The sequence below is a fragment of the Centroberyx affinis genome, unplaced genomic scaffold, assembly GCF_046629955.1.
Source record: "Centroberyx affinis isolate AG114_WGS23_722 - 3 ecotype Tasmania unplaced genomic scaffold, CSIRO-AGI_Caff_v1 ptg001078l_1, whole genome shotgun sequence".
Lineage (NCBI taxonomy): Eukaryota > Metazoa > Chordata > Actinopteri > Beryciformes > Berycidae > Centroberyx > Centroberyx affinis.
This window is the reverse complement of record NW_027279625.1, coordinates 273,920-290,514: the sequence shown is the minus strand read 5'-3', so window position 1 is coordinate 290,514 and position 16,595 is coordinate 273,920. Positions and strand designations below refer to the sequence as shown.

Here is a 16,595-nt window from a genome sequence, read left to right as displayed (position 1 = left end):
CAGGAGACAATCATTTGGGTGTGTGCAGCCAGACAAAACCATGAATTTTCTGCTCTGTGACATAAGCTCTGTCAGTGATTGATTGCACCCATAATTCCCCCCGTCCCTATTCTTGCCTGTCTGTAAATACACTGTATAGGATGAGCTTCTGGTCGGGCCTACCTACGCTTTCATTAGCCATCCAAACCTCAGCATGTCAGCTATAATTTCAACTCTTCCCTGTACACATATAGAAATATTCCCCAGTAGAAGGCTAATGCAAACATAAAGCACCCCCCAGGTTATTTAGGCTTTTGATGTCCAGTGGAGGGAAAATATTCATGGAGGCTCTAAAGACTACAGTGTTTTAAAGTATTCAAGCCTAATAACAAGCCTGATGACTCACATGCGTTTAACACCGGAACATAAGGTATGGCGGAGCAATATGTGACTCAGTTGAAATCGGCGCGTCTTGTCGAGATATTTTTACCCTTATTTCTATTCCATGAATTTCTTCCCTGTCTGGCTGTTGGTACTGGCTGCAGATGTGATGAAATAAGATGTAATAGGATTCTGCTGATCACACAGCACAGCTTAGATTGGGCTGGATGTAGGGACATGATGGGAAATAACAACAAAAATAACATCATCATACCATACCAATATCGTACCATATCATATTGCACAGGATGCATTGGTCCCTATGTATTATGGTCCCTATGTATATATACCAACTTGCTCCAACAGCTGGAACTAAAAGCCTACTAACATTTGCTAAATTCATTTGCTAAACACGACTCCTCAGTGGCCAGCTGCTTGAAGCATGGTATTGTAGCTGTATTTGGCTGAAATAAACCATCCAAATATGAAATGTGCTCTTTTCTTAGTATTTTTCATGTATTCACTTGTGTAGTGGCAGGCAAACATCTCCCTTCATATTTATTGCTATATGGTAAAAAATGACTAAATAAAAAGCTAAAAATTATATGACAGATAAAGCAACTAATGAGCATAAGAGCAACATGCTGTATATGCTAGACTTTGGTGAAATAAAACTTTTATTTTCATTGTGAAATAGGTTGTATACTCCAACAGACAGGTGCCACAATTACTGACACGCTTTATTGCTTTATTGTGCTATTCACTGCATCCACAGTTATTGGCACCATTTGTTGCCTGTTCTCTGAGCAATAGCAAATGAGAGATAGGATGTAATTTTCTACATTTTCATGATGGTTTATGACTTCATGTACTCAGCAAGACCCCTTCTGTTGTTTGTCTTTGACTTGGGATATTTTTATATACGCTCCCACTTCATATACACACTCGGGCCATAGGTGATGGCTCCAGGGTCACAGCAATCTGAACCTTAATTTTCACATTGAATGGATGGCGGTCTTAGAATGGGGAAAAGTAATAGAATGGAGGACGAAGAGGTATAGAGTCCCAGTGGATTCAAAGATAGACATGATGGTAATGAAAGTGTGTGTGTGTGTGTGTGTGTGTGTGTGTGTGTGCAAATGAGAGAAAGAAGGGTAAAGTGGTGGAAGTGGAGATGGAGAGAGGGCAGAAGGTTGCAAAATCTGATGCTCCAGTGATGAAGAGAGAAACAGAGACAGAGAGAAGTGGGGTGGGGAGAGAGAGAGGAGAGAGCAGAGAGAGAGAGAGAGAGAGAGAGAGAGGTGGGGTGAAGAGAAAGTCTTTGTGGCTCTCAGCTCTCCAGCGCACAAAGACGGGAAGTCGGAGCAGCTCTCATGCACTCAAGCACTAAAGATCAAGTGGCAGATAAACAAACTACAGGATGGAGGGAAACACGACGGACACAGATCTTCTCACTTCTCCTCTCTCGTTCGTCTTCTGAGGAAGAAGAGGAGAACCTCAAACTGAAGGTGCGTTTTCACTTACAGAGGTGAACTTATCCTAATAACTCTTTTGCATGTCGGATGGATAAATGAACCAGTTTAGGTTTTCAGCATAAACATCACATCACTGCTAATTGTTATAAGTGAGTGCTAAGTAAAGGCTGCCTGGCAACGATGGTCAGAAGAGAGATTTGCATTTATACTGATATGAATAATGTGTGTGAAGTGATCGATGAGTGTATAGTAGGTTGCCACTGGACAAAGGTACAGTATGTCATGTCTATTTTTTTTTTTTTTTGGGGGGATATGTTCTTTGAAAATAGAGTAGGGAAGGCATTAAAAAGTGGGCTGTTTTTACCTCTAGAAATATACAACTAACAGTTGTACAATTCATTTTCTGACTTAGTTAGAAGTCACAGTAGTGAATAGTCATTGCTTTTTCCCCCTTTATGTGAAAACAGCACATTTTAGATCCAACAGACCAGATGATTTGGTGTTTGAAGAAACAGAATTAACAGTGTTGAGAAAAAAGCAAGAGGTGTGCTAAAGTATTGTTGAAGTTTTCGAGGATGAATACTTTCAGCATTCTTTTTTTTCCTTTAAATTAGATTAAAGTGTTTCATTTGATAGCCAACAGCCGCCAATCTGATTGTATTTTAACAGTTATGGCCCCATTACTGAGTCTACCTCTGACTCTCTTTCTCAATCACTTTCTCCAGATCCTCCTATAAACAAGGTAAGCAGCTGCTGTTTGTTCAGTGGGCCACAGCATCATTATTTGTCACTTTCTTATTGTAAAATTCACCTCTCATTCTCCTCTCTGTTCGCCCCATTAGGCTCGGTAGCCCCTGTCCTTCTTGCCGACAGCCACGATGGCTGTGCTGAACTGCTCCTTCGTGGCTCTTTCCGCCTCCCTTGCCACCGCTTTGCAGGATGACCTGGGCTGCCCCGAGGCCGCTGTGGCGTGCGGGATGAATATCTCCTGGGCGTTGGCCGACGCCACGGCACGGGACCTGGATGATATGTGCCTGAGTGAGGAGGAGTACCTGGCCAAGTACCTGGGCCCACTGAGGTCCCCCGCGTTCCTTCCGGTGTGCCTCACCTTCCTCGCCATCTTCCTGGTGGGCGCCGTGGGTAACGCCCTGACCTGCGCCGTCATCGTGCGCTACAGGGTGATGCAGACGCCCACCAACTACTACCTGCTGAGCCTGGCGGCATCCGACCTGCTGGTGCTGCTGCTGGGCATGCCGCTGGAGCTGTACGAGATGTGGCAGAACTACCCCTTCCTGCTGGGCGAGGGCGGCTGCTACTTCAAGACCTTCCTGTTCGAGACCGTCTGCTTCGCCTCCATCCTCAACGTCACGGCGCTCAGCGTGGAGCGCTACGTGGCCGTGGTGCACCCGCTCAAGGTCAGGCGCGTGACCACCCGCGCCCACGCCAAGCGGGTCATCGGCACACTGTGGGTGCTGTCCATGCTGTGCGCCGTGCCCAACACCAGTCTGCACGGGGTCATGGTGCTGCCTCCCAGGTTCGGACGGGAGTTCCCCCAGTCTGCCATGTGTGGTAAGTACAGAGCCAGAGCCGGTTCTCCCTAGAGGCTCAGGGCCTCACGCATCCTTTAATGTATTTTTTATACTTTCAAACAAAAAAATGTGTTACTGTTCTTATTGGAAACATTACATGCCAGTGATCATAAAACCAATCAAAAGGCCTCCTTGAAAGTCTTCATTTTAAGCTCATGTCCCCACAAGTGGAGAGAGCCACATTCACCTTTGATTTTTTTGATGTGCTTTTATTTTGATGTGCTGTATCATATAACAGGTAACAAACATACAATGCTTTAAACACTACATTTTTACTCTTTATTGCTTGATGGTGGGTAGGATTTGTCTTAAATGGGGGCCTCCACAGAAAATTTTGCCCAGGGCCTCCAGAAGTTTAGAGCCGGCCCTGATGGGAACACACATGTATGGAGCTACATAATACCCATGATAGATCTGGGATCAACCATAGCCTATCTACAGCTCTGTTTCAATACAGTCAATAAAAAGCATAAAAATTATGCATAAAACCCACATTGTTACAGTGAATATTATGTTTTGCTGAACAGTAATTACATCCTCCGCTGATCTCCATCCTCAGGTCTGGTCAAGCCCACCTGGATGTACAACCTGATCATCCTCATCACCACGCTGTTCTTCTTCCTGCTGCCCATGCTGATAATCAGCGTTCTGTACCTGCTCATCGGCTTGCGGCTGCACAGGGAGAGGGTAATGAGGGTGGTGGAGGCCAGGTCAAGCTTTGGGCCAGAGTGCCTTTCCGACTCCAACAAGCAGAAGCAGCGGATGCGCCACCGGCAAGTCACCAAAATGCTGTGTAAGGTGTCATTTAAACAAAATTTCACCCCAAGTTGCTAATGAGCAGCGAGGTGAATTTAAATCGACCGTGCATGTAAATGTGTGGATGAGCGTGTGCATGTGCATCTATGTGTGTGTGTGTGTGTGTACGAGCATGTATATACTGTGCCCATATGCCTTGTCTTTGTTCCTTTTTTCATCACACTGCAAAAAAAGTCCATCTTAACAAGTCATTTAGTCTCATATTCAACCTTCAAATCCTTCATATCCTTCATATTTGGTTTCAGTTTTCTAGAAATGAGTGTCAATATCTTGAAACAAGTTGATTTGCATTGGAAACAAATTAAATTACCTAACCCCATTGGCAGATTTTTTTTACTTATGTTAAGGAAAATTATGATTTTAGGACTCAATAATAGACTAAATGACTTGTTAAGATGCAGTGCAACCTATCTGTCCGTTTTCCCATCATTCATCTGTTCTGTGTCCTGGCTGCCAGGTGTGCTGGTGGTTGTGTTCGGCCTGTGCTGGGCTCCCTTCCATGTGGACCGCCTGATGTGGAGCTACATCGACACCTGGTCCGCGCAGCACCTCAAGATCTTCGAGCACGTGCACATCATCTCCGGGGTGTGCTTCTACCTCAGCTCCGCCATCAACCCCATCCTGTACAACCTCATGTCCACCCGCTTCAGAGAGATGTTCAGGCACGTCACGTGTCACTCCGCCACCTGTGGAGCACCGGCCCTCCGGAGGTTGCAGATGACCCCGCGCAGCACCGTGTGTGAGAAAACACACAACGACGGAAGCCCCATCTAACACTGAGATGGGCTGAGGCTAATCCTAGACCCAAAACAAGATGAGACCTCTCAGAAAAAGCCTTGGTGAACAATGAAATTACCACAGAAATAATGTGACAACAACATTTTTATGCATGGGGAATGTAACTCTAAAGGAAACAATTACCATTTTGTGAATTAAGTGAATGTATTCATTGCATGTCTAATATAAAGCTTCATATTTCCAGCCATTCTTATTTACTGCTGTACAGCTCAGAGTGCAAATACCAGCCAGACATGTTTTCACAGCAGAGAATGGATGCACAGAGGCTCCAGCATAAAACCAAGGGCAGGAACATAGCTGACGTCCTCCAGTCTGAAAAGACTGGGAATGAATAGGTTTCATCAGGAGCTGACAATGGCAACGGTCTTGACTGAAGAATCAACATGAGATCATGAATGTCTGGGCCTACAGTCTTTATCACTTGTGAGAAAGTTAAATAATCATGTGCCTTCCAAGTATTTCAAATATGTTCTGAAAATACCTTAGGCATAATGTATTTAAAAGCCAATGCATAATACATGAGTCATAATATAGTCCCTTGCATATCGCTTGGATAATTGTGTTGTGCAATGCTATTATTTATGAATGCGGCAGGCTACAATAATAGGGATGTATCTATAAATAAGAATTCTATGAATTGATTTGAAACCTAATCAACAAAATGTACATAATAACGTCCGGACCACATAAGTAAGTATTTGCCTAAGTTATTGCTCTCCTGACAGGAACAGATTGTACAGGTTGATTATTGTTGTCATTGTGGCTGTTTTATGTAAATGTCTTACATTGTAAATGGTTTTGTAGACAGTTCTATAGAACACACCAGTATTTATCAGCAACACTTTTGCTAATGTACAGGATCTGATGTAGTTATACTTTCTGTTATTTAAAATAAGCATGTATGTGTATCTCAGTGTGTACCCTTGAAAATATTACATATGATTATACGGTTACTGTATTCCATGGCAGTCCTTTTGTGCCATGCAGACCCAATGCTCCTGGTATTATTTTAGCCCTGAAACATACATACCTCTCTGCCGCTGCACTCCTCCAGTGTTCACGCTGCCCAGGCTCATACAGAGCGGCCAGCTGCGGGGCAGAGAGATGCTTCCCTGACGGTGCGTTAGCTGCTGCCTGCAATGCAAGTCATTTATGATTAGTGAGACGAAGAAAGTATTCCATCCCAAAAGCCGAAGCTTTCTAGTGTGCCGTCTGATCACGACTTTGGGTGACAGGAGAAAACAGATTTCTGTATTTGGTGATGATGCTGAGGGGGAGGAGAGGGAGGGAAGAGGGGGAGAAGAAGGAGAAGTCACCAGGTCAAGATGCAATCAGGCTACACTTATGAAACAGAATGTTTTTTTTTTTTATTTGGATAAATGAAGGTAAAGAATGAATGAGGAGAAGAAGCAGGAGGACAGACTGACGGAGAGACAGAGATGAGCAAATTGACTGATACTGACAGACGAGTGTTATCAGTGTGCCACATCAGCGCTAATGAAAAGCAATCTGCTCACAACTTCCATTACCATGACAGAATACAACATTTAGTTTGCGCCCAGCGGATCCACAAATAGAGATTACATTATGATATTACCCACGTAATGGTTTTCAGTCATGAGCATGGTTCTGAGTACCACCCCTGACACAATAGAAAACAATCAGACAGTATCATTAAACTTCAAAGAATTATATGAGCAGGACGTGGGCTCTGCAAAACAAAAATAAAAATCAACCCAAATGAGAAATATGGTTTGTTTTATATCTAACATTCACTCACAAAAATGAGAAGAAGAGAAATTTAGAAGCTGATATTGATTTTCAACATGTTCTGTTTTGGACAAAAATTCACGTTTCAGGATTCACCCAGGATTCACTTTGTCCCCTTCTTTTGGAAACAATACAAAGTAGATGTGAATCTCAATATGAATTATAAGCTTGCCAAGATTTTGGTCACACATCACAGCAAACCCAGCCAACACAGAAGTTCATGTAAATGATTTATATGCACCGCAATGACATGTTTTGACTCAGAAGATACCTTAACTGATGCTCCTGTTCAATTAGTGCAACAGTAAATTAAGCCTCAAATTATAAATTACCAACATTACAAGCAACGCATAGTAAGGAATGTGAAGCTCAGAGCCAAAAATCTCAGAGCCAAAAAATATTGCGACCCAAGAATCATCATGTAAGACAAGTGCTAGGAAAGAAAAGACAGAAATGACAGCAAATGAGCAGTAGACAGGATTTTTTTTTTTACTTCAAGATAAAAGCATATTAGACAGAGTAGAGGAAGATTATATGGGAGAGGGGATGTGAAACAGATGAGTTTCAGCCTACGGTAAGAATGGAGACTGCTGGTCTGACTGGAGTTGGAAAGTTGGTTTACAATTCAATACAAACAGCCAGATACCCAAAACCCTATAATACCCTAACCCAGCAGTGGAGTGGAGCATAAGAAATGCTGAACTTGTGATAATTTACTTCGTCATAACATTTGATTGCATGCGTACCTCCAGATAATCACAAAAACAGTGAAAACACTGATATTTGCAGCCCCAAATACCTATAGTCACCACCAATCTGTAAAAAAACATTCTTCCAACACTATGGTGATATGAGCCCCAGGTACTACTGAGAGCTTTTTGGGCCTAGAATTGTACCTTTCAAAACATATTTTTTTATCTTGAAGAGTCTCTGAAATCGAGGTTGAACACGAAGAAAATGAAAAATGATTCTGAAAAAAGCCTCAACACCAATGGGGACAACAGATTCCAAAGGCGGGCGAAAGCTGGACGTCGAGGAATGAATTTTCTTCTAAGATAACCTTGCCAGTGACTGAAAATGTTTTAAGAGAGTAAAACATTTGTTGAAGCTATTTTCTCCCCTTCAAATACTGGAGTGTCAAGGTTACCAACATCCAGCAGAGCACCAAGTACAGTGAGCTCACATGTAGAGAAATGTACTTAAGACACTGCTGAATGTCAATGCAGGCAATGATTCAGCTAAAACCTAATTCAGAGGGTAAACTCTGGTAGATATGAGGGATTGGCAGAGAGGGATATCAACAGCACAGTGATTGAATTCTGCCACTGCTTCGTCGTTTTCATTTTCTCCCTGTCATATCAGTCTTGGCGGGCGAGATTAGCTGTCTGCCCAATTCATACGCAAGCTATTGCACAAAAGACAGGTAAATCCCAGGACACATGCTTTGTGCTGTGACTGCACTCTCATGTCTATAGTCCTGTGCTCTTGCACTAATATGACTCATACTACTGCACAGGCAGGAGGCAGACTGTCCCCTGGAGAGTGGGGAAGTCATGGGTTTTTTTTTTTGGTTGTTTTTTTTGACATTTACCTGAGGTAGTTCCAGTGCTAGCAGACTGGTAATGTGGGCACCAAACAAAGTTCACTGAGACAGTCTTTATATTCTCTCAGTGAGAAAGGGCTCCAGTCCAAGCTGTATGATCGGTGTGCTGGCTGAAGTGCGGAGACACCATGTTAACATTAGCTGAGCTATTTTCAGCAATGGGTGGCTGAATAGATTAATTCCTAAAACTTAGCGACTGCCCATCAGAGCCAGCCAGTTCCCTCTGGCAGATTCCACATCTCCTCAACTGCAGCTGGTTAAACACTAAGCATGTCAGACGCCCTGCTGGCTCAGTGGGCTGAAGACCCTCAGTATGTCTGAGCAACACTGTGGGTTTGAATGTTCCTGTCACTCTCTGCTGCAAACTAATAAAGCAGAAATGCCACCATCAAAAAGAAAAAAACATTAAAAAAAAACAGCTGAGCTTGAAGATTTCCAGCAACATCTTATTTGAGTGTGTATTCAGTGTTTAGTGAAATACTGAGTGTCTGCACCTGTATGAAATAACTCTTTATATAAAACATGGCACATGTGTTTACAGTTGCACTGGAGGAAGAACATCTATATATGGGCATCCTTTCAGCTCGTACTCCCACGCTGGACTTCATCAGGAAGATAATGAAGCTATTGTTGGACTGGTTTGGTTGGAAGAACCCATTCAAATAAGCCATGCTGTATTGGAGATAGACCAGAGACCACTACCAACTGGACTCATGCTGTTAAGGAATTTTTACTTTTATTCTTTTATGTGACAAGTTTGTAAGAATATAATTGGTTTTCCACTGTGCAATATAGGACCAAGGGAGGCAATTAAAACATGGATGCTTTTATCTTTTACATACAGGGATTTTTGGGTTTAGGCAACAAAATCATAGTAATTGTCTAAGAAACGTAGTTGAAAGTTGTAATTAGATGTTCTATGTTGGCATGAACAGTCAGGTTTGCTGTTTGGTAAAGGCACACATGAGCTTGTCAATGATAAAAAGAGCAAAAGAATAAAAATGTATCTTAATTTAATACTAGAGCAGTGGTGCTCAGTCCTGGTCCTGGGGACAGAGAGCCCTGCTGGTATACAGCCATCTAATAGAGTCTGATTTAGACCTGGGAAGCCAGGCGGATGCAATTAACTACCTGGTGGAAAAGGAAACCAACAGCAGGTCCTGGGAACCAGGAAACCACTGTACTGAAGGGTAATACAGTACATCACACTCTGATAATGCCATCCCCTGTAACTCCACCACAGGACTGCTTTGGCTAATTAGCACCAAAAAAGTACTATCTTGGGAGACATATTATCTCCTTCCTCTGGAATGAACTAACTTAACTAAAAAGCCTGGAACACAAAGTTTCATACTGTAATTTGTGAGATTTTGTAAAGCACATTGTCACCTGAAGGGATTGCTTTCATCCACTTATACCGAGGGTGCAGTTAATTATGTAAGTTAGAAACGGCCCGTGTTTCTCTGTGTAATTACTGCGCTCAATAAAACCACATTTGCAACTGTGACATAATTTTCGCCTTGCAAAATAAGGGCAGAAACATACTAACATACTGTACATACATTGGGTCTCCTTCTTTGGATTAGAGGCTATATGGGTATATGGAAAAAACTAGGATTCATTGCATAGGATCAGTCTAATCCAAATTATATTTTGTCACCCTTTTGTTGATGGCATTATACAGGTATGGTGCAGAAATATGTTTTAAAACCAATACAGTTCAATAGAGTCTGTTCACTGAAGCAAAGGAAACACATTAAATGGTTCTGAATGCCACAGGTCTCACACAGTAGCTTGCACATGTCAAACGTAACTTTAAAAAAAATAATAAATTCTGAATAAAATTAAGTCTAATGAAGTCTAAATGACTGAATGAGTATATTCTTTTGAGAAAATACTGATAACTACTCAAATGGAACAGTCTACTCTGTTAAAAGCAAAATTCTTTTAAGCTATAAATAAAATACAGTGTAGTAGCAACATCTGGCATAAGTAAACAGTGAGAGGTCATTGCTGAGAACAGTTAAGTGGTATGAAAGGAGGACATAGTTTAGGAGTCTGAAAGCACAGCAAGTATTTTAAGACAGGACAAAACTAGAACGGCATGCTATTATTGCTTGTTCGTAAGTCGGATCCGGATCTGCTCCAAAATTGAATGGGCTCTTCCTTGGCCCATGCTACACCCTTCCACGAGGTTTCATGAAAATCGGGCCAGCAGTTTTTCCGTAATCCTGCTACCAGACAAACAAACAAACGGCACCGAAAACATAACCTCCTTGGCGGAGGTGATTACAAAGTCTAGTTATCATACTATAAAGCAAGGAATCTCTGTCTGTATGTGAGTCCTTCGCATATCTCAAGAACCGTTTTTCCGATCTACTTCACACTTGGCGGGTGTATTGCTGGGGACCCAAGGACGTGCAGTGTCGGATTGGACACTTGTCACGTTCAATATTAATAAACTTTGAATAAACAAGCGAACAGCGCTCTGTGCAGCAGCGGGGCTCAAAGCAAGCGACTGATAGCCTACGCCCGTGGTTCCCAAACCTGCTACAAAAAGGAAGTGCCGTAAAACTTCAATTAATAGCCCGGGCTTTTATTTGCTTCAAACGCTGAAATCAACCGGCCTATATTTGGGACAGGCGTCTATATGGGACAGGCCTTTCATTCCTTTCGCACAAAACTCTTGCTCAGCAAAGATGGGAAATACTATCAAATTGTTTATTTAAACCAGTATGAATATTACTTGTCAATGGCAACCAGCTTCTAATTGAGACCGGCCTGTATTTGTCAAAACGTGTAGCCACACCCAGCCAGTAAAAGGGACTCAGCGTTTAATTGGGACTCGGCTTTTAATTGAAGTTTTACGGTATAACAAACATAAAGTAGGCCTATATGAAGACATGACAGTGTTATTAACAATTTTGCTCTTTATTCAGCCTCGTAAAAAGCCCTCTCATATTTGGTTGGTTAGGTTTAGGCATGAGGAGCGAGATGGATCAGGGTCAGAGCCAATCAGAGGCAGAGTAGGGGCAGGTCTTCGCAGAATGCAGGTGGGGAAAAAAAACACTGCTAAAGATCATGCGACTGCCGACTGTTAATTACTGTGACTGAAGTGTTTTTTTTAAAGTGTGGGTTTATTTTTGACACAGAGAGGGTATTACAGATTTTTGTTTTTGGCGTACCCCCGGGGGTACGCGTACCCCACTTTGGGAATAGCCGGGCCTACGCCTGAACGGGTACTGCACTAGTAGTGTTCAATTTAAAAAAACATACAGTAATATAAAACGTATAAAAAGGTCTGTCTATCATCCAAACAATCTCAACAATGTCATGCTTACAACCGAGGCACCATATAGACGACTATTATCATCCAAAAGTTTAGCTGCCATACTACACTGTACAGTAAATTAACAGAAAACAATTTATGGTTTTGATAAACATAAACTTGTCCGAACATTCAGTAACAGCAATTGCCCCGGTCCCCCAGGCATTTATATACTCAATGCTTTTGTGAGAACAAGCAGCAAAAGAAAACAGAAGAAAATCCGCAGCTAGAAAGGCTGTAGAAAACGTTTCCTGTATGACATGCAGGGTGTCAGACTATTTTTTTTTCCATCCTTCAGAACCTCTTCATACTTCAAAGGTTTTTGGGACAGTACTTTCTTTCAAACCCAGCCACATCAAACTTGCGAAGGCAGCCTTTGTAGTTCATGTAGCGGATCTTTCCAAAAACGGGTCTCTCTGCCCAGCCCTGGTCATGGACGCCGCATATAGACCACATACAACCTGGAGGAGGGGAAAGCAGTGGAGAGAGGATGCATTTGTGAGAAAAGTTAAGGTAAATCAGTGCAACCCTTACACGAATGAGATAAGAACAATTCAGCCTGTGACTTACCGACAAAACCATTAGGGTCCTGCCCGTCCAGCTCATAGCGGTCATTCAGGTAGAGGGCGATCGATAGCGCCTCCTCCGGCGAAGACGTCCACTCCAGGATCTTTTTAGCCCAGTACATCCTCAAGAAACCATGCATCTTCCCCTCAGTGACCATCTGGTACTGATGGTGAGATAGTGGTAAGAAAAGCTTGTTAATACTACTTTCAAACAACGCATAACAAAGACTTCAGCTACTATGTGATAAATAACCAGGATGGATACGATGCTTTAAATAGGAAGAATACAGTGAGGTCTGTTGGGTGTTTTGGAGTAAATGTGGTACCTGAGCTGCATTCCAGAGCTTGTCATGAGTCTTAGCTTTCTCCAGCTGTTCCCGTGTGTAGACGTACGGCCTGGGGTCTTTAGCGTGATCTTTCAAGGTCTTCTGTGCCCACTCATAAGCACCTGGACACCACACAGATAAAGCAATGTTTTAAAATGGACTCAATCAAACAACAAAGCTGATTTTATGATGTGCATAATATCAAATGTACCCCAAAACTGTAAACTTGGATAAATTCATTTGGCTGGCAAGTTCATGTGAATGATGCCTTACAGAGGATACTCATCACAAACAGTAACCAATTTCATAAGATCTCAACTGACCCTCTATGCTGTCGTATTTCTTGTTGTAGAAGCAGAAGTTGTCAGTCAGCTCCCTGCGCACCACCAGCTCCTCGATGAAGGAGGAGGCGGACTCGCCTGCGTTCTTCCCACTGTGCCGAACCTGCAGCGTCACACGCTGCGCTGACAAGTGGCCTGATGGGAGACGGAGCCAGGGAGAGACAGTTAGAAGGAAAGACGGTTAAAGAAGGTAGTGAAGGAGGCAGAGAGGTGGACAGGATAAAGGATGGAGATAGAGAGATGGGAGAGAGGAGAAAGTGGAGTGGAAGGAAATAATAGAGCACAGATAGCGGTGGGAAGAGGGAGCAAGAGGTGGTAAAGGAGTAAGTTGAGAAAAATTCGAACAGGGTTCCTACACATTCTGGATGAACAGATGCTACGTTTTTTTTCCATGACTAACCAAGGTATTTCCAATTCATTAGGGATGGGACAATATGCTTATCTCACAATTCAATACAACCACGATATGATGTGATGAATAAAAGTTAAATGACAACAAAGTATGAATGTGCAGAATTGTGTTTATTTCTGAGCCACAAATCTTTCTAGCGATGGCATTGGCCTGCTAGTCATAAGTGCAAATAAGATAATTTCAATGGAAAGCTTGTGAAATTGTTTTGAGCAAGCCATCTCATTTGCAGTATAAAATTTAGCTAATATTGCGATTTTGATATATTGTCCCATCCCTACAATTCATGTATTTTCCTAGTTTTCCATGACTATGGGAATCCTGCTCACAGTAAGAAAACACTACTGACACTAGGGCATTAAGTTCATGCCCATTAAGTTGTTTTTTTTTTCTACTGACCGAAGCGGATCCAGGGGGACAGCTGGCTGAGGGCAGCAGAGTTTGGGTCATTGCGGTGGGTAGCAAAGTGTTTGAGGCGCATATCGATGAAGGACTCCAGCATGGCCATCCCTGACCTGCTCCCAGGCTCAGCCCACTCCACCTCTCCCACCGCTCTGTCCACCTGCAGCGACGTGAGAGCTCTGGCCCAATCCACCGGCTGTGAGGTGAAGACGAGAGAGAAGAGAAGAGAAAATCAGTCGGGGCTACAGTTGACAGTGATGAGCTGAAATACGCTCCGGTGTTACTAAGAAGTGCGTACATCAAAAGAAGTGAAGTGAAAGTCTGGGCTTTTCACCTTCAGCTCGTAGCTCATTAAGAGGCTAGTGACAGCTCAAACCTGTGGACGGCATATCAATCAAACCGCTGCAGTGGAACCTCACGCCCCTGAGGCTCCGATATGTAGTTTTGGGAAGAGAAATTTTACTTTCGAACAGTCAGAAGAGTCTATGGCATATCTTTAGCCATCAATAAATAATGTGCCAAGAGAGGAGAGGAGACCACTGTTTGAAGGTTTGAAGCAGCTGTTTTGTTGTAGGCTCGCTGACAGCTCACTTCTCTAAATGTTTTTTCTTGTGCTGATCTAAGAAAACTAAAAACTAAAAATAGCACAACTTAACCAGCGACTGGTGTTCATAGGAATCTCAGTGAGCCCATCCCGTGTTATTAGAGCACTTACTTTGGCAGTTCTTGATGCTGTGTAAGGGTGTTTGTCCACCAGAGGAAACTCAGTGAGGAACTCTGGCAGAAGCTTGGTAATCTTTCCCCTGATGGTCCTGGCAGCATACTCCAGTTTATTGGATGCTACCCAGCAGGGCACAACATTATGGGCATCCACCTATGGAAGGCAAAGCAGATGTTTCATTAATGGGACAGATAAGGTGGTAATTGATCGCTCACAAATAAAGACAGTGGACATACACAGAGGCATGTATGAGGTCAATGACATCCCCTGTCAGGCTTAAATGTAATTACTTCGGATTCAGAAAACACAAAGATGTGTAGAGATGTGATGAAGACAGCAAAAAAGACAGGGAAATGGGAGGCAGGAAGACTAAAACAAAAACCTCCCGTAGAAATTAATAGGAATGCCCCGCATCCCATCCCTGCCCAAAACAAAATCACCTTGCTGAGTGTGAGTCTTTACCTGTATGAGGGGGATGTCCTCTGGAAGCCCCTTTTTGACATCCTCCAGCCACTGCAGCGGCTCTCTGAGAGGGGAGAAGTCCGTCACCACGGCCCCCAGGCTGCGGTCTGACACAAAGCCGGGCAGCACCTGCCCCGCCGCCCCATGGAGCAAGTGGAACTGGATGTCTAGGGTTTTACACTCCTGTTGGGTCGGGGGAGAAGGGCAAAGCTAAGCCTCACAGACTACGGTTTGGATTCAATTGAGCCCATGTCTAGCTCATACATCAGTGAGATAATGGCAAAGAAAATGGCTGTCATGTAAATATTTTTAGCAATGGCACTGGCTTCCTAGAATGTAAACAACAATTTAAAAATGTCATTACAAAGTGCAAGAAATGGAATTTCGATGGAGAGCTTGTGATGGGCAATCTGTCTCATTTGTGATTACTACAGCAGGAAAAAATGTTGCTAATATCGCAATTCATTTTTGTATTGTGATATATTTATTTTGATATATCGTCCCATCCTTAGGTTTAAAGCCCAGTCATCTCCGATCTGTGAACCAGACTGAGTAAGGGAACATGGAGGAGGTGTGTGTCTCTCTCTCTACAATGGAAACTTTCTGTTCCTGAAAAAGCGTGAGGTCTGTACCTTTGCGACTTCCTCCAGACCCTTCAGCATGAAACTGTAATGTCGAAGAGTGGACAGCTCTGATTTGGGGACAACCAGGCAGACACAGATGTGCAGCGGCAGGTTCTCCGCCAAGGCAAGCTGCTGTGCACGGATCAGCGCCCAGTTATCTACAACACAGAGGAAAAACACACAGACACATGTTGCCAATGGAGAAAATGTAAGCCAAGAAATTTCTCTCTGTGCTGCTGGTCAGATTTTTACCTTGAATTCTATGGTCCCTTAACATCCAGTACAGGACTCCCTCCGAGCCCTGCTTTATCTTTTGGGTGTCTGATATAAAACGAAGGCGCTTTTTGTTGAATTTAATTTCCTTCTTCTCTGTCCTCTGCTGCACCACATGCTCCTGCAGCCAGCCATCTGCTCTCTCCTTCTTCTCCTCCTTCAGTGGAGCAAACTTCGGCTGCTTGGCACTTGGACCTTTGGCAGCAGTTGCCCTGCGTTTTCCTGCTGACATGGTGGTTTGGCTGAGGGATAACTCGGTCAGGGAGGTGAGTAGTAAGCCGGGCCTCTGTTTGTTCTGGGTAACAAGCTTCAATGCGTGCCTTGGTACAGAAGAAAAGATGAGCCTTAAACCATTTCTCCAATTATTGACAAAAACATGCAAACATAAGAAGGAATTGGGGAGAAACACCCTAACCCTAACCCTAACCTGCCCTACCGAGAAACACAAGATAGATACGAGAGAAAAGCAAGTTACAACAGGACGACAAGCTAAGTGAAGAACACGTGAACTCCTCATAGTAACTGGCATTCATCTGGCGGCGTTACATACCTCCTGAAAGTGCAATGCAGCATACAGCGAGAGTAAAAGTCGAGCTGCTTGAATGAGATTAGCAAGGAAACTAGAGAGCAGCGATATATCCAGCACACTGGTGATTTAGCAGTCCATCCAGAAACACAACACCCGCAGACCCTTACAGAACCAGTTACGTGTGCACTTGAGTCTTTGGGTTTT

The 16,595-nt window shown here is 43.3% G+C and overlaps 2 protein-coding genes across 2 annotated transcripts; one reads left to right on the top strand and one right to left on the bottom strand.

The window, feature by feature from the left end:
• The first annotated feature begins 2,713 nt into the window (after nt 1-2,713).
• Nucleotides 2,714-5,014, top strand: LOC139647352 (neuromedin-U receptor 1-like). The gene is made up of 3 exons (XM_071523230.1): nt 2,714-3,404; nt 3,984-4,217; nt 4,698-5,014. Exons 1-3 carry the CDS (start codon nt 2,714-2,716, stop codon nt 5,012-5,014), a joined length of 1,242 nt encoding a protein of 413 aa, XP_071379331.1.
• Nucleotides 5,015-11,267: 6,253 nt separating this feature from the next.
• Nucleotides 11,268-16,533, bottom strand: cpdp (CPD photolyase). The gene is made up of 10 exons (XM_071523291.1): nt 16,413-16,533; nt 15,842-16,182; nt 15,599-15,747; nt 14,967-15,149; nt 14,499-14,657; nt 13,781-13,979; nt 12,955-13,107; nt 12,632-12,753; nt 12,310-12,469; nt 11,268-12,200 (listed from the first exon to the last, which is right to left on the bottom strand). The coding sequence occupies exons 1-10, from the start codon at nt 16,433-16,435 to the stop codon at nt 12,052-12,054; spliced, it is 1,638 nt and encodes a 545-aa protein (XP_071379392.1). The 5' UTR covers nt 16,436-16,533; the 3' UTR covers nt 11,268-12,051.
• Between the last annotated feature and the right edge of the window lie 62 nt (nt 16,534-16,595).